Raw genomic sequence first — 19,315 nt, forward strand, 5'->3', positions numbered from 1 at the left:
AATACTTCTCCTCTTTTTGGGGATAACTTGTAATTCTGATGAGGCATTGTGAAGAAATCTGACCTCTTGAATCACTGATTATCGGGACTTTTCTTAACTTGAGCTTCTAATGGTATTGTTTTATTAGTCATTATGTCAGTATTGCAAGGGGAACTCTAGGAAGGATTTATAAGTTCAACATCGTAAACCCCCAAACACCAGTTCACCGCGGGATCTAGTTGATCACTTTTGAATAAGTTATCTTTGGTATATGCATGGTTGATGTTTTTCTCCCATTTTCCTTTTAATCATTACATATGTAATGTGAGAAAGATTCGAAAGTTATTTTCTGAGAAAGAGCGATAACTATCTTCAACTAATAAAATAGATCAAGGTCATTTATATGAGGAAACTAGCATTACATCCTGGACACCTACTGGCCAAGTCTGTACTATTGACCTAATGTAACTTGAGACATGTTTGACCCCTGTGACCTTGACTATAGACCAAGGTCGTTTATGAAAGGAGACTTTATAGTACAACCTACCACTGGTTTTAGGTAACTTGGAATATACAAAATGTATTTGACTTTGTGACCTTGAATGTTGGAAGAGATCAACCTCTATAACAATTCATCCCAGTACTAATAGTCAAATATCAGACCCTGGGTCTTACCAGACTTAGAAAGTTTTCAAAGGGTTTATTTTTTATATATTTGTCCCCTGTGGTGTTGAAGATACCTAACCTGCATCGTATTAAGAAATAATGCATTCCATCCAAGGTACATCCTGGCAAAATATCCCTCATTTTGTCTCCAGATTTTACATTGCTGACATTTTACACACTGTTTTACAAAAATACCTTAGTTTTGCTGAGATGCAATCAAATATACCGATTTAATTCACTGAATTACAAATACAAAGAGAAGCTCCTTGTCTTTTCTGGTGTTCAACTAATCACAATCCTCTTTAATGGTGGTTGGCCGACATCTGATGATGGTTTGCTAATCAAAACAAAATGCAATTCTTCATGGTATCTTATTTATTAAAATAAATCCAGACATTTATTATGACAAAACTGTCAAAGAAATTCCAAACATATCGGACAAATTTTTAACAAATTATTCTTTAAAAGTATCAAACAAAGCATACCACCAAGTAACATAGCCAAGCATTTAACACTAAGTATGTTCTAAGCTAGTATACCAAAGAAACATAGCAAGCTATTTCAAAAACTACTTTAGTCTGCATATGTTCAAAGTTTTTTTTCGAGAGCTGCCTTCTGAAGAGCTGACTGTTGCCATGAACTCCTCCTCTATTTACATAATAATTATATTACATTTTTGTCAGCTTCCTTCACCTTTCATCCTTTCCACCATCCCTCCATCAGTCTTGTCTCTGCTATCTCTTTCTTCTTCACTGTCCCTTACTTTCTTCACACATCATCCCTCCACCAATTCAATGTCTCTCCTTCCTGCCCCATCCTTCATTTGTTGTTCATCTTTTCTTGCTCTCTTCACCATTCACCCTTTCCATCATTCCTCCACCAGCTCATTGTCTATTCTATCTTTTACTCCCTCACTATCCGTCTCCTCCTCCCCCGCCCCTCACTGCCCATCTCCTCCTCCCTCGCCCCTCACTGCCCATCTCCTCCTCCCCCGCCCCTCACTGGCCATCTCCTCCTCCCTCGCCCCTCACTGCCCATCTCCTCCTCCCTCGCCCCTCTCCACCTCCCCTCACTGGCCATCTCCTCCTCCCCCGCCCCTCACTGGCCATCTCCACCTCCCCCTCCCCTCACTGGCCATCTCCTCCTCTCCTCACTGCCCATCTCCCCCTCTCCTCACTGCCCATCTTCCCCTCTCCTCACTGCCCATCTTCCCCTCTCCTCACTGCCCATCTCCTCTCCTCACTGCCCATCTTCCCCTCTCCTCACTGCCTATCTTCCCCTCTCCTCACTGCCCATCTTCCCCTCTCCTCACTGCCCATCTTCCCCTCTCCTCACTGCCAATCTCCTTCCCTCACTGCCCATCTCCTCCTTCCCTCACTGGCCATCTCCTCCTCCCCTCACTGCCCATCTCCTCCTCCCCTCACTGCCCATCTTCCCCTTCCCTCACTGCCCATCTTCCCCTCCCCTCACTGCCCATCTCCTCCTCCCCTCACTGCCCATCTCCACCTCCCCCTCCCCTCCCCTCCTCCCCTCACTGCCCATCTCCACCTCCCCCTCCCCTCCCCTCACTGCCCATCTCCTTCCTCACTGCCCATCTTCCCCTCTCCTCACTGCCCATCTTCCTCTCTCCTCACTGCCCATCTTCCCCTCCCCTCACTGCCCATCTCCTCCCCTCACTGCCTATCTTCCCCCCTCTCCTCATTGCCCATCTTCTCCTTCCCTCTGTCCCTTTCTCTCAGTCCCTTGATTTAAAATCCCATCATCTATTTCTTCTTCTCATACTGATTTCCTATTCTCATTCATACAGATCTTATGTTCATTAATAATAGTCAATTTAGCATTGTCCCTTCCTTTAAACACCCTTTTACAATTTTATGTCACTTCCTCCATCCCCTTCAAACACTCTGGCCTTCTCTTACAAAACATATACAAATCTCTTCTACCACTTCTTAACAACTTTCTTCTCCTGCACTTTACAAAACCTTCATCGACTCATTTGTCAAATCCTGAATTCTTTTCTAAAAATCCAGAAGTTCAACAAAATAACTCCAACATAAAATAGTTGTTAGGAAATTAATAATGAAATTTATGAAATAGGAATGCACATTAGGTGCTGACACTAAAACCATGGAATCCCTAGTATTTAATATAAGCCTCTGTGACTCTATTTATATGTATAATAACATCAAGCTGACTGGTGCACAGCAAAGCAAACAAAGTCAAATATGATATCGCCTGACCTTGGTAAAAAGTTCTAGTCATAAATAATGCCTCATGATAAGATTTTTTTTGCTCAGAGAAAATGAAAAAAAAAAACATAAAAAAAACAACATAAACAAATATTCAGTTTAAAAAATCTAATAAATTACACCATTAAAAATTCCTCTAGCTAAAAAGAAGAAAAATTCTTAAAAAACTAAATTATCGGAGACACTAAAATCAAGATGCCTATATTGTATGGACACTACACACACATATAAATACTCTAGCTATAATATAAGGAATGCTACCTGGTGGTATCAAGTCCGATATAGTCAAGCTACCATGTTTTATCACAGGTTCCCATAGACATCAGTCAACATATTCAGTCATCAATTACATTACGCAAGCGTATATTTAATGCTTTAGTATACAAGACAGCCTTATTCTGATTAGCATTGAAATAAATATAAGAATTGATAATATGCAGAAAAATAGTCACACAAATCATAGGGACTTTGTACAATTTCCCAACTATAGGTCCACAAACCTGGTGCATTTAAAATTGCTGCCAAGTCCCTGTGATACAAAAAGTTGATAAAGCTGATGGCAGACTTAACAAAAAGTAAGCAATCTGAACGCCGCAAATGTTACGTTTCCTGGAAGTCCTGTGGGAACCTGTCTTACAGAATAATTTACTGTATCAGTAAACAAAAAAATCATAAAAGTGATTCATAAATCTATTTAACTTGTTTGTGTTTGAAATTTCTATTACAGAGTTTGTCACAAAGACTTACATTGACAGTTCTAGAGCTGACATCCAAAGATACTGCTGGATTTTCAAAATACCAACCTAGTGCTAGTAGAAATATCCATTCTATTTTAGCGAAAATGAATGAAATTATATGATTTACTTATCACAATGGAATTACAATTTATCTGAAACTGAATGTCAGGCAAGATTCATGTCATCCATTCTTATTTGTCTATGGGGTATATATTATCAACAAACAATACCCCTTAATTAATAAGTCCACCTATATCAAACTCAATAGGAACTTATGTTTTAATGTACAACAAATTAATGAGCTGACTACCAATTTTAGATCTGAGAGTATGTGTTGACGACCTGGGTTTATTGCTGGATGAGTATAATCTGACATGACCATATGAATTTCATATACTGTAATTATATAATGACATTGGCACAAACAAATACAACACGAGTCTCAACTCTTTCATATAACAACTCTGACAACAAAAAATAGAAACAATTTTTGCCATTCTTACATTTTGTCAATAAATTGCCATTTTACTGTCAAATATCTAAAGGATTATCTATATACAGAATGTTTGTTTGCTGGGTTTATCGCCCCCTGAACAGCCAGGGCCATTATAGGGCTGGGTCTCCTTGTAGTAGTTGGTCACTACCTCACAGAACATTACATGGAGACCGTCGCATACCAATTCAGAGCCTCAAGGTAAAGTGTCTTGCCCTGGAACACAATGACAGAAAAGACTGGCCCATTTCTTAGCTTCCCAAGAAACAAACCCGAAACAGGTAAGGAGCATTGAACCATGAACCTCTGATCTTCACCCGAGGTTAAATGGCATGTTACCTTACAGAATACTAAGGATAACCACTGATAAGATAAATAAACAATACACTAATATTTATGTTAGTTTAAAGATATGATACAAATAAAAAATCAATTGAAAAAGATCCAGAAATTGGGTTAGATACCATATGGGAATCAATGATAAGGATAATGAATTGCTGACAACTATGGTAGCAGTGTACAGTAAAAATGCCCAATTCTGAAAAATATGGCACACGTTTTAGATATGTAAACATGGCCAGGCTGTCCTACTGTAGTGTGCTACCTATATAATCCCGGAAAATTATTTTCTACATTTCTGACATGAACATTGAGGCAATAAGTCTACCAGCATATAGTTATAATCACAAGGAATTTTCTGGCTTGTCAAAATTTCATCTCTCATTGCCAATAATTGGAGTTTCATATTGTGCTATCTTATTTCTTAGACAAATGTTTAACTTCCATTTTATCATTTCCTTTTCATTTACTAAAACTTAAACAACTACAATTCTGTACTATACCTTGTCCGGTATATAAAACTTTTCTGTATAAACTTGATTGAAACATTTATCCATCCTCTAAATCCTTAAACTTCTAGAATGTAATGTAAAGCAAGTGCGAAATGGATTCTGTGAAGTAGAGGACATCTGAATATCACTAGTCCATAATTATACCATCAGTACTACTTAGAAAATCAAGTCAGCTGGCCGATAAAGGGAGGTAATTCATAATGAGACCATGTTTGTTTTATTTTGTTTAACATCCTATTAACAGCCAGGGTCATTTAAGGATGTGCCAGGATTTGGAGGTGGAGGAAAGCCGGAGTACCTGGAGAAAAACCACGACCTACAGTCAGTACCAGGCAACTGCTCCACATGGGTTTTGAACTTGCAACCCAGAAGTGGAGGGCTAGTGATGAAGTGTCGGGACACTTTAACCACTTGTCCACTTCGGCCCCTCTAACCATGTACAATGTAGTACAACAGAAGGGAGATATAATTGTGACTTCAATCTAGCAGCTGAAGGTAAGTTAACTTTTGTTTCCTACCATATTTAAACTATACAGTGTACAAGTCTCCTCCAAAATATATCAATTAAAAATATGGATATTCAGGATTCAACAAACATCTACCCAGACAACAAGGTTGTGTCTGTCAATAAGACCAACAACACAAACATCTACCCAGACAACAAGGTTGTGTCTGTCAATAAGACAAACAACACAAACATCTACCCAGACAACAAGGTTGTGTCTGTCAATAAGACAAACAACATAACAAATGCATACATACAGGTAGATAACTAAATTGCCTAAACTTCTGTACTACTCCATTGGTAGTGTTTTAATCAATCCTTGGCAGAGCTACTTCATTTTAAAACATTTTTTCTTCATAAGATAAAATTTCAACCTTAAAACAAATTACTAATGGCACCTAATCAAAGTATCTGTGTCTAATTAGATAGTCAATGCAGAAAGTTTGATTTCACCAACAAGACCACACATACAAGAACATATGTCCCCCCCCCCCCCCCCCCCCCCCCCCCCCTTCGAAATATGCACACACACAACAAATAGCTACCAAAATGTAACAAGTTACCACTAATTCCACTCCAATTAATGGAGGAAATTAAAAACACAACAAAAAGCTACCAGAATGTAGCTAGTTAAAGAATCATCACTAATTTCACTCCAACAGACAGAGGAAATTACACACACAACAAACAGCTATTACAATATAGCAGGTTGTCACTTATTCCTCTCCAACAAATGGAGAAAATGGGTTCCTGAGAGATTAACAAGTACACACACATCCTCATACTGTACACCACATGTTTACAACACATCCTGATACCATACACCACATGTTTACATCCTGATACCATACACCACATGTTTACATCCTCATACCGTACCCCACATGTTTACAACACAACACATCCTCATACCGTACCCCCACATGTTTACAACACAACACATCCTCATACCGTACATCACATGTTTACAACACATCACATCCTCATACCGTACCCCCACATGTTTACAACACAACACATCCTCATACCGTACATCACATGTTTACAACACAACACATCCTCATACCGTACATCACATGTTTACAACACATCCTCATACCGTACATCACATGTTTACAACACAACACATCCTCATACCGTACATCACATGTTTACAACACATCACATCCTCATACCGTACCTCACATGTTTACAACACAACACATCCTCATACCGTACCCCACATGTTTACAACACAACACATCCTCATACCGTACATCACATGTTTACATCCTGATACCATACACCACATGTTTACAAAACACATCCTCATATACCGTACCCCACATGTTTACAACACAACAACTCCTCATACCGTACCCCACATGTTTACAACACATCCTCATACCGTACCCCACATGTTTACAACACATCCTCATACCGTACCCCACATGTTTACAACAAAACACATCCTCATACCGTACCCCACATGTTTACAACACATCCTCATACCGTACCCCACATGTTTACAACACAACACATCCTCAGTCATACCGTACCCCACATGTTTACAACAACTCCTCATACCGTACCCCACATGTTTACAACACAACACATCCTCATACCGTACATCACATGTTTACAACACAACACATCCTCAGTCATACCGTACCCCACATGTTTACAACACATCCTCATACCGTACCCCACATGTTTACAACACATCCTCATACCGTACCCCACATGTTTACAACACAACACATCCTCATACCGTACCCCACATGTTTACAACACATCCTCATACCGTACCCCACATGTTTACAACACAACACATCCTCAGTCATACCGTACCCCACATGTTTACAACAACTCCTCATACCGTACCCCACATGTTTACAACACAACACATCCTCATACCGTACATCACATGTTTACAACACAACACATCCTCAGTCATACCGTACCCCACATGTTTACAACAACTCCTCATACCGTACCCCACATGTTTACAACACAACACATCCTCATACTGTACCCCACATGTTTACAACACAACACATCCTCATACCGTACCCCCACATGTTTACAACACAACACATCCTCATACCGTACCCCACATGTTTACAACACAACTATCTTCATACCATACACAACATGTTTACAACACAACACATCTTCATACCGTATCCCACATGTTTACAACACAACACATCCTCATACCGTACCACACATGTTTACAACACAACTATCTTCATACCATACATCACATGTTTACAACACAACTATCTTCATACCTTACATCACATGTTTACAACACAAATATCTTCATACCGTATCCCACATGTTTACAACAACTCCTCATTCCATACATCCCATGTTTACAACACCCTGATAACACATATACACACATACTGGTACATCCTGTTAACAACACACTTTGATAACACATGTTCACACATACCTGTACAATTCTTGTCCAAGATGCATCGTCTTAATGCAATACCCCAGAACAACATATGCCGAAAAGAATATATACACTCACAATCTTACTTCATGCTCTCGACTAGATTTCAAAAGTTGGTTAAATAAACTTTGAAATGACTAGTGTCTACCAGGGAAAATAACTAAAATCCACCTTAATTTAATACATGCTGTTTGTTGGTAAAAATAGCTGACAATCATTGGTAGTCATGATCATTAACTCATCACATATATATAGTGAAATTGCATACATGCAATATTTAAATTTCAAAATATTTTAAAGGACTATGAAAAAAATTGCATGTGTAGTACATATTTATCACACATACAAGGTACCGTACATGTTTTATAAGTTATAACAAATTAAATATATGAAATCAGACGATGGTCTTCATTCATGATACAGTTTTGTGTACCACGAGATGATGAAATGAAAAATTCAATGCTAATTCAAGTTATGACAAATAGATAAAACTGGAAGATGGTCATCATTCATGATACATTTGTACCTCGAGACCAAAATGTTGATTCAAGATTTAACCAAAATCTATCATTTAATCAAGAGCATCCAGTTGACCCTTGACTTTTAGCAATTTCAGAAGTCAAATCACCTTGTGATATGATATGATGGGTCAAAACATTATGTCAAATAGACATGCTCCTTCAAACTCAAGAGTCAAATCTGATTTTGAAGAGTCAAAAACATACTCTCAAGGGTCTACTGGATGCCCTGTAATCTTAGACATTCTCTTAAAGTGTTTTATCTGAAAAAGGGCTTTTCATAAAATGACTAGAAATTTTAGAGGGCTTGATGTCGATGATGAATTTTCAACAGAGAGAATAAAGTCTGCTTTAAATTTCATTAAAGAGCTTAAAAAAAAAAAGAAAAAAGAAAAAAAAATTTTGATGCAGAAGAATGCTGCATAACTAAATGTCAAAATATTTCAATTATCCAAACTACTGATATATGTCCCCAACATAACTACCAATCTACATGTCGACAACCAGCTATAGAAGAAAGTAGAATATACTGTTTGGAAATCTGGCTTCAGCGGTTGCCCCTCTTTTCTTTTTGATTTGCTTACTTTTTATTCAAGAGGGCTATGTATACCGCTAAGTATTCCCCCGAAACCTAGTAGATGAACCACAACGCCTATATGAACTTGGCAGGATGTTCGTTCTTGGAGAATTTCTCCAACTAGAGATTTTTCTCGTCTTGATTTGCATTATAAGCTATATAGCTATAACCAAACAAATTAACACTAACACGCCCCAGAGTAGTTATGCTTTGTGGTTCTAAAATATGTGTATATAAAAACTCTGAAAACAAATTCTGTGTACCTCATCATACTTCTAGTGTTTTATGTTTTCATTATGTTACAAATCTGTACAAACATTGAAAGATGGAACTACATGTGGCACTTATAATTATAACAAAAACAATATTTAATTTCAAGAATAAAACAGGATGATGACAAGTGAGGTGTGATGAAGCATGGACACATTCTATATTTACAAGTGGAGCATCACATGCCCGCCAAGAGAGAAAGAAAGACAAAGAAGAGAAAGGGAAGACTAAAATTTGACAGATTACACACTGCTACTGTTAACAAGTATCATAAGAAACCAATATCTAGTACATTCTGCAATCTCAAATTCGAAACTCTTACCCTGTACACTTGTTAGTTTGGACACTGTTCAGATCCAGATTTGAAGAATTTCATGTTGACATGAAAATAAGTGTACATGTAATGTTAAAATCTATCGCAATGCAACAAAATATGGCAAGTACATTGAATAATAATAATAATAAATTTAAAAGACAAACGTTTCTTTACCAATAAAAATAAATAGAATCTTTGCTTTGATAAAATCTACATGAAGAAACATAAGTTTTCAATAAAATATAAGGTTTGCATATTAATGTACGTAAGACTAAACAGACTTGAGTTGATACATCTACCCTATAATTATGCAATATACTCTTCTCTTCCCCTACCAACTACACTGTTTTGTTTTGTTTTTATAAAACTCAGGCAAAGATTCAACAAATTTATCTAAAACCATTTGATGGCATGAGCCTGCTTCAGATGTACATTGTTACAGTGGTTGACAAAGCCTATGAATTTTTATAAGAACTTTTTTGTCCAGAGTCTGAGGACACCCTGTGAATTGCCATTGGAGACCTCACAGTCAAGGTCTGTCAACTGATAAAGCCCAACCTGAGCTGTACAGAAAACTGCCACCAGTCTAGAGGACGATACACTGATGAGTGACACTACCTACGGACTAGATGTTGATACACTCTGATGAACGACACTGCCTCTGGACTAGATGATAGGAGTGAACTGCCTCTCAAATAGAGGGTGATAGACTGATGAATGATGCTGCCTCAGGTCTAGATGTTGATACACTGTGATTAGTGACAGTGCCTCCGGTTTAGAGGATTTTACACTGCAATGAGCGGCAGTGGGTCTAGAGGATGATACATCGAGATGAGTGTGAGTAAGTTGTGTTCAGTTCATTGCTTGTCTGGCTGGTGATGGACGTGTTTGCCTCGTCATTCAGGGTGATGTTGAGTGGTTCATTCTCCTGGTCCACATGAACGGGGATGATATCCACCTTCTGTGATGACACCTCAGCACGGCGTGAAGGAGTTGTTTTGCGCTTAACTACTGGTGTTTTGGGAAGTTTTTTTGGTGTCTTCAGTCTTTTCCCACTACCAGGCGGAGATTGCACAACAACAGATTTGTATTTTACATTTTTCAACTCATGTACACTTTCCACAGACTTATGCTTTTTATGAGGCTTAGGACTGTTGACATCACCATTTTCTGCAGACAGTTTCCTTTTCTTTACACTAGCCATGTGATTATTCTGTATTAACACGCTTTGTTTATGAGACTTGAGGACTGGTGTGTCTTTCAAAGGTGATGAAACTATTTTACTGGGCATTGCAGCTGGTGTCTTCATCTTATCCATAACAACAGGAGTTTTTGCAGCTGGTGTTTTCATCTTGTTCTGAACAACTGTTTTTGCTGCTGGTGTTTTCGTCTTTTTCTGAACAATAGGAGATTTTGCAGCCGGTGTCTTTGTTTTACTTTGAACAACAGGAGTTTTTGCAGCTGGTGTATTCGTCTTGTTCTGAACAATAGGAGATTTTGCTGCTGGTGTTTTTGTCTTGTTCTGAACAGGAGTTTTTGCAGCCGGTGTCTTTGCTTTACTTTGAACAACTGGTGTTTTTGTCGCCGGTGTCTTTGCTTTACTTTGAACAACTGGTGTTTTTGTCGCCGTCGTCTTTGCTTTACTTTGAACAACTGGTGTTTTTGTCGCCGGTGTCTTTGCTTTACTTTGAACAACTGGTGTTTTTGTCGCCGGTGTCTTTGCTTTACTTTGAACAACAGGAGTTTTTGCAGCCGGTGTCTTTGCTGAGGATTGCTTTGCTGGTGATTTTGTTACAGATGAGACCTCATCTTTCATCAAAGGAGTGCTGCGAGATGACCTTGTAGATTTTGCAGGAGTTTTTGCAGTCAAAGATTTCACTGGGGTTTTCTTGGTTGAGGACTTCATTGCAGTTTTTAATGTAGCTTTTCTATCACCCTGAGGACTGGTAACTTTCTCTGTCTCCTGTGTGGCCGTCTTCACTTGGAGTGATGGACTACTAACCTTGGCCCTCTTTGCCTTTGGAGACTTAACAGGGGTCTGTACCTTTCTCTTCTGTGCTAAAGACTTTGTCGCTGGACGAGGTGGCTTAGCTTCGTCCTGTTTATTTGTTGCTGTTGAACTAGAACCAGATTTATCCTGAGTTTTCAAACTAGAGAATGGTTTGACGGACACAGGCATTTTTCTTCCTTTCTGTGTAACACCTGTTTCCTCTGTGATCTGGACAAGTTTAGCACCACCCCCTTTGTGATAAACAGAGGCTCTCCTAGTCCTAGTGGTGACACTTGTTTTGGACTCGGGAGAAAGAGGAATGTCCACTAATTTCATGGTTGTCTTTTGGTAGATAGATGACCTTCTTGTACGTTTAGCAACTGGAGGGGAACGAATATGTTGTTTCTCATGAAGTTCAAATTTTGTTGTCTTGCTCTGTGATTCAAAACATTTTTCATTCATCTTCGACTGATACATAGATGACCTGAAAAATAAACATTATAAAATTACAAATTTCGTATTGATTAATTGAGCACAAAGCAATGGAGAATATATTTTCAAGTTTGAGGTTGGCTATTTGTGACTCACTTATTTGCAGATAAATACAGTAACAAAGAGCCAGGCAACATAATACTCTGGACTACTGGTGATGTAATTAAAGTTTCAGTTTAATTAAAATGACTTTGTGATTATGTTTCTTTTTGAAATATATTATTAAGCACTTACTACTGAATAAATCAAGCAATGTTGAATATAGCTTAATAAGCTGGTATTGCAGTTCAAACACCCTTTTTTATATCAATGCCAAATCCTTCATTTACTGTCAGATCTTATATTTTTCTTTGGAATTGTAAAATGGACAAAGTGAAAAGAGATGAGAAGGTCATATTGTAAATCGAGTAGACAAAGTGAAAAGGGATCAAAAAGTCATATTCTAAATCGAGTAAATAGTTTGGTGAGGATTGCATAAGCAGTTCATGAAATTACATTGCATCGGGAAGGGATGGACATGGGTAACACCATATGCTCCCCAACCCCCATTTCATGGCAGGGTCATGAAAAGTATTGGCATGGGCATTTTGGCTAATTGCAGATCAGGATACATAAAGGTGTGCAAAATGAAGTATATCAAGAGATCCCAGGGAGATCTTGGCACACCCCATCGAGTGATCTACTTTGGATCTTTATAAGACTGATTACTTATTTTTCTTCTTTCTCCTTATTATCATTTGAAAAAAAGGCAAACCTACACATCAAATCTGGGTCAGATCAGTCTCAAAATAGAACATGCACAACTAGGGAACAAGGTGTACAGTCTACAGTCTATGTAATTTAAGAAAGATCTATGGAGAACTTTCTGAGAAATAGAGATAGCAATAATCCTTTAAGGTTGGACAAGCGTCACGCCGTGTGATGAACGGCGGATGAAAAGTGATTTATTTCGCTCACCATCTGTTGACAGTGGGCTTAAAACCAGTTTTGGAAAGATGTATTCTTGGAGGAGTCTTATAAAGAAAGAAACAATGATAAATGGGAATGATTTATATAGAACAAGAATTACACATAATTATATTTGTCTCGCTTGTCTTGGTTTGTGAGTATAGTAATGTTTAAGCAAACACCAAAATTCACTAAAATTTCAGAATTTTTTTCCTAGACCAACCAAGCAAACTTCAGATTGAAAGAATGGAAGCATTCTGAATTTCTGTTTATATCTTTATATGTGTAAATATTGGTACATTGCAAAACAAATATCAAATGTCACAAAATCACTAATTTTCAAAATTTACCTAAATATATGTAATTTTTACCCCATAATCACTCTGGCTGAGAAGTGAGAAAAAAATACATAAGCTATATCATAGAATTCATTTCAATTTGGCTATATACTGATTTTTAAATCAATTGGAGATCCAATATCATATCAATTTCTCAAATTCGAAGGTTTTTAACCCAGAATACAGCACAAAATAAAAATTCATGTAATCTGTAGTTTGAAAACCTAATTTAGTGTTGTGCGTTTCGGAGACCTTTATAATGGGATTACATATAATATACTGCATCCCAAAACTGAGCTTTAGCATATCTCTAAATTTCATAGTCATTTGACAATAAGTTAGTCCATAAATAAAGGCTATGTTGAGATGTCCACTATGTGACATAATTATATACCAAATTTGGTTAAAGTTGGACTGATACTTTTTTAGCAATGGATCTAAAAGTAAAACTTTGATGATGCTGCCATCGCCGGACTTGAGAGACAAAACAATTATACATTAAAAAAAAAACGATTTCCAATGTTTTCAATCAGTTAATGTTAAATTCAACATATTTTGTCTTCCCTAAATCATTAAAATGATCCAACAAATTTTTGTTTTCAAAAGATTCAACACTGGAAGGGAGATAACTATATGATTTACGTTCAATATCAGGCCTCTGCTTCTGGTTAATATTAATAAAGCAATACTCGCCAGTAGCCCCTACTACTAAATCAACAAGGTGCAACCCTCGAAAAGTCAGAAGTGGGAGATGAGCTTCGATTTACTTTGAATTGAAGTTCAATCACTAAAATTTCAAATTCACACAAACTTCAGTAATGTCCCTGTGACAACAATTTAAAGATGAGAAAATGTATCCAAAGTGGTTGTGATAGATGAGGATACATAGACTATGGAACGGAAGTAGTCTGTATATTTTAGAATTTAGAGTGGAATGAAAGTGGCAATCTGATTGGTCAACAGCTCTGTAAACAATACTTACCAGGTGTATTATAATTGTCAACCAATCAATAGCCTACTTCCATTTGATGCATCACCTGATCTTCGAGTGTTACCCCTCGATATAGTAAGGGTAGGGGCTAATACTGTATTTGACTTAATAAGGGCACCTGCCCTAATAAGGGCGCCCCTACCTTTTTTCAAGGAAATAAATCTTAGACTGAGTGTCAAAATGGTGTTCAAAAGTAATAATTCATGTGAAATGTTTTGCTACTTTATGTGTTCAATTTTCTTCAGCAAATTAAGTAATTGGAACACAAGTTTTCGCCACATTTTGTCTATTCCTACAGATGACATGCCAGTGCAAAGAGCACCCGAAACTAAACACACATACAAATAATAACTTACAATCTTCATTTGAAGATAAAGTAAAAGACTTCATTCTTGTTGATAAATAACTTTTGTTCAGAAAAGAAAGCTAGTAAAAGACATTGTAAATCAATTATTAGGTCAAAGAAAACGATGTCTGATATGATCTGGGAAATCACCTGTGTGTATAAATAGAACACAAAAGAGTTCCATTTGAACATAATTTGTCATAAATGGTGGAATACACGTTCTCTGGTCTAAAGATCAGCTGGCATGGTTTACAGGAATATTCAAGTGATGTTTAAGCTTAATATATGATAATGAATAGATATCTTCATCTGGAATATTTTTATGACTGAATATTTTACCGTTTCCACAGCCTTGGGTATTCTGCTATAAGGTATAGTCTGTTTCATAAAACTTCAGAATAACTAATCTTAATAGGGCGCCCCCACTCTCAATTACCCGCGTCCTGCGCCCTTATTAGGTCAAATACGGTATTTCTTTTTACAAATACTAAACCAGAAAGTACAATCAAAGCATGTTATTACCCTTATTAATTTACATATAAAATTTGTGATTTTATTACGTCACACGTCTGGTGTTGTACTATCCAACAGTCATTTCTCTCCACTAAGGGAGCTTACTGAAAATTTTACACGGCCCCATGTATAATCCAACAAAACTAATAAATTAATAAGTATCCCAGCTGAGTTTTTGTTCTGCTATAAAAGACAACACTGAGTTCTTTACCTGCGAGTCCTAAGTCGCTTTTGAGAGGGTGACTCAGGTGTTTTGAAAACTGCATTTCGTCCTGACATCCATCCTGGAGTTTTTGGACTCAAAGGCTTCAAAATTCTGAAAGACAACAGAATACAGGTTTGGAATAATTAATCACCACTCCAGATCAGATCAAACATGTATTAAGTCTTATGTTTATTTTTCTTATTATAAAGCCACAATTATTTGCTGTCATCTGATTTAAAATGTCATGGATACTTGTGAGCACTTTACCAGTCTTATCGGCATATTAATATACACTTGTGCAATCAAATCAAAATTAGACTTGTTATTCCCACTCCTCCATGATACACTGTAACACAAGTATTAAGGAGTGGTGTAGAGGATTAGGCACAAGTCTAATTTCAAATAGATTAATTAAAAGAAGTGTGATCAAATGTACAACAACTATTTCATTGATTCTAAATTCCGAATACATGTTATGTGAAATTTACTTATTAAATTTCATAGAAAGGATATCAGTTTACTTTAATACACAATATATATATATATACCAGTCTTTAAATCAGGGTGTTGGAGATATTTCTGTATTTCTTCAAAACGTTAAAACCAGATTGGTAGATACTTTTTTACAATCATGGTATGGCGCATTGTATGACAGTGATAAGTTATGTACTTATAGGCAGTTTAAAACTATCTTTTGTCAAGAAGATTATCTTATTCAAAATATGAGTAGATATATGCGTACTGTACTTGCACGTTTTAGAAGTGGTAACCATCATCTTGCTATTGAAACAGGGAGATGCAGTGGTACCACTAGAAATGACAGACTTTGTATTTACTGTCTAAATGTTTGTAACAGACCAGTACTTGAAGATGAAATACATTTTGTATGTCTTTGTTCTTTGTATTTATTGAATTTACCTGTAGATATGAATCACTTAAATGTGTTGGAGAGGTTCTCTTTTCTAATGTGTGATATACGGTCTTGTAGACCTTTTTGTAAATTTTTGAAACGAGCATTTAAAACTCGTGGTGAATATCTCCAAAATGTATGAATTGATTAACATGTATGTAGTTTGGATGTAATTAACTCTCTGAAATATATTAAGAGAGATCAATATTCATCTCAGTAATGATTTGTGTGTACATGTATCATTATTATATAATGCTACTTTCTTTCACGTTTATATTATGAATTTGTAAAATATAATTTGTTAAACAATGATTGCTATTTTCCATTTGGAACAATCACTTATATTTGTAATAACATGTACTGTGGGCTGGAGGCCTTTGAAACTGAATAAAATGAATCTGAAAAAAAAATATACCAGTCTAGGTATCAACCATGGTGTAAAAAAATCGGCTAAGTTATTTACATAGATTGGGCTCTATATTTTGGGAAAAACAAAATTTCGAGAAATTTAAAAAATGATGTGAAACAATAAATATTTGGCATAAACCCTACCAATATTGATTTATATTATACAGATTCACTACAATTTGAAGACAGAGCTATAAATTTGTATATAGCTTAGATACAATACTTTTTTTTAGAATCATTGAGCTATACTATATGAGATATAGTTCTAAGATATGACAATGTAAACATAAATTTATAGAAGCTGATCTTATCACACATCAAATTTGATTTCTCTTGGATGATCTCTTTCAGCAAATCTTAATAAACATGAGAAATGTGATTTATTTTTTCTGTGATAATCTATATATGTATTGGAGCATAGCATTACAGTAAATGCAAGTCTAATTTTGATAAGTTTGACTTTCAGAAGAGTCTACAATTTGCATGTTGCAACAACAAAACTGGTTCACTGTACAAATAGAAGACGAAACATTCAAAATTTGCAGAATTATCCTCTTGCCTGAAATACTAACCTAAATTATAAAGAAACATTAGTATAATCTATCATGTATATTTGTAATATTTGGCTTTCCCTGCCACAATTTTGAAATTACGTTTAAACTTTTCTTTGTTTAAAAATGTTGCTGAAAGGAATGTTGGATAGGATCCAATCAAAATGCCTAACAGGAAGAAATTTAAAGTCCTTGACATGTATCATACTATGTTTTTATTTATTATAACAATAATTTAGCCAACTAATCCTGGTGTAGATTTAATGGTAGGGACCACCATATGATAACAATCACCTTTTCCTTATGGCAGATTATATTGGTTATTCTACAATACTTCACACCTTCTGGTGACCTCAGGCAATGTAACCTGTTTTACCACTAGTGTGTCTGCTCTGTAATGCCTCAGGGCATTGGTTTAATATTAAGTTATATTAGATCTGATCAAGACAGGTATTTATAATACAATCATATGGTCATATTTTCTGAGAAACCTTTTAGTATCAACAGGATTGTGTAGAGTGAAAGTTGTAAAATGGATTAAGGTGAGAGCGACCAAGGTACCAACACATGGTGTAGTGAACCCATTAATTATCAGATGTAGAGGGCTACAAAATAATTTACACAGATAAGGTATTTTTTATTTTATTTTTTCACTTGCATGAAACAGTTCTAACTAGATGAGTGTTGATATAGAAATTATTTAAATGTAATAACACAGATATTTTGATCAGATGACATGCACTGTAAACCTCAATGTGGCACTCAGAGTCACATATGATAGTAATTTCAATAACATTCATCTTCCATACAACACCACTGATAGGTGATAGACAATTATGACTTGTCGTTTCATGAAAATGTTGTCATTTGGACTTAGTATTTCCTGTTTACTTTCATTTTAACAAATTCTATTGTATAAATATATATCGTTACAAAATCATTTACACACACCATTTACAATTATAACGTAAAGTAGATTAAGTATACTTCACATAACATCAGTAACCACGCATTCATTCAATTGACAATCACTCTGACATTCACACCATACCCAACAAACAAAAAAACGACACCACCTGAGTGTTGTAACCTACCCAATGTCAATGGGACTTCCCGGAACAACATTGGACTGCCTGGTTGTCCTCTTTGGTGTTTTTGTTTGTCTGCCTGGCATCCTGATCGAATCCTAAATAAAATAATGTTTTAAAGCATACAATCACCTATGGATCATATAAATTATATATATACAATGAAACATCTACTATACACACAAACTAAAGAGGACAATGCACTTAGAAGTTCAATCAATTTTCATAAAACAGCTTATTTTGTGCCATTTTCTCTGTGTTAATAATTTTTAACTCCTTCAAAAAAATCCATGAGTAAATATACATTATATTCAATATTTTAAGAAGGAAAGTTGAATACCAAAGAGAAGCATAAATATTGCAAATTGTGCAGCTACGCTTACACCTACTACAAATGTACTACTTTGTTTACACACGTGACAGCGTATGTGTAAATTAAGTAATGTGATTGGCTGAAATCACAACACATATTCACTATTTTAAAATTCTTATTCACATATATTGATGTCCAACCCCCTGACAAACAGCATATTAATTGATCATCAACCGTTTATATGATTGTCAACGCAATGTAGAGGAAACATAAATCATTATGCAAAAACATATATTTAGTTCAAAAGGCTACTTGATCGGTGAATGCCTAATGTAAGCTAAGCTTATGTCTTGAAACCGTTTGTTTATGAATGATTTCTGAGTGTTCCACATCCTCATAGAAACATGTTATTTTTGCTTACAGAAAATCTAATGTATACGTGAAAATGCTTTAACGTAATAAAGCTCACTGTAATTATTGACAATATTCTCAATATAGTATTGTACTTACCCGCCTAAATCATAACATTCACAACACAACCAACGCCAAATGCAAATGAGGTTCCCAGTCCTCATTCAATAATGACCTTTGAACTTTTCCATATAAGGTCAGAGAAAT

The 19,315-nt window shown here is 36.1% G+C and overlaps 1 protein-coding gene and 1 long non-coding RNA gene across 3 annotated transcripts; both read right to left on the bottom strand.

The window, feature by feature from the left end:
- Nucleotides 1-1,005: 1,005 nt before the first annotated feature.
- LOC117339991 lies at nt 1,006-1,742 on the bottom strand. The gene is made up of 2 exons (XR_004535348.1): nt 1,709-1,742; nt 1,006-1,570 (listed from the first exon to the last, which is right to left on the bottom strand). It is a non-coding gene; the product is annotated as an uncharacterized LOC117339991 (long non-coding RNA).
- Nucleotides 1,743-5,990: 4,248 nt separating this feature from the next.
- On the bottom strand, nt 5,991-19,290 carry LOC117339247 (neurofilament heavy polypeptide-like). Of its 2 annotated transcripts, XR_004535137.1 has the most exons (5): nt 19,208-19,290; nt 18,391-18,482; nt 15,434-15,538; nt 7,145-12,078; nt 7,018-7,036 (listed from the first exon to the last, which is right to left on the bottom strand). XR_004535137.1 is itself a non-coding variant. In XM_033900727.1 (4 exons), the coding sequence occupies exons 2-4, from the start codon at nt 18,468-18,470 to the stop codon at nt 10,416-10,418; spliced, it is 1,848 nt and encodes a 615-aa protein (XP_033756618.1). In that variant the 5' UTR covers nt 18,471-18,482; nt 19,208-19,290; the 3' UTR covers nt 5,991-10,415. The 2 variants fall into 2 exon arrangements, 1 of the variants encoding a protein (XP_033756618.1); XM_033900727.1 differs by having other exon boundaries at nt 5,991-12,078.
- Between the last annotated feature and the right edge of the window lie 25 nt (nt 19,291-19,315).

Source organism: Pecten maximus, chromosome 12 (genome assembly GCF_902652985.1).
Source record: "Pecten maximus chromosome 12, xPecMax1.1, whole genome shotgun sequence".
NCBI lineage: Eukaryota > Metazoa > Mollusca > Bivalvia > Pectinida > Pectinidae > Pecten > Pecten maximus.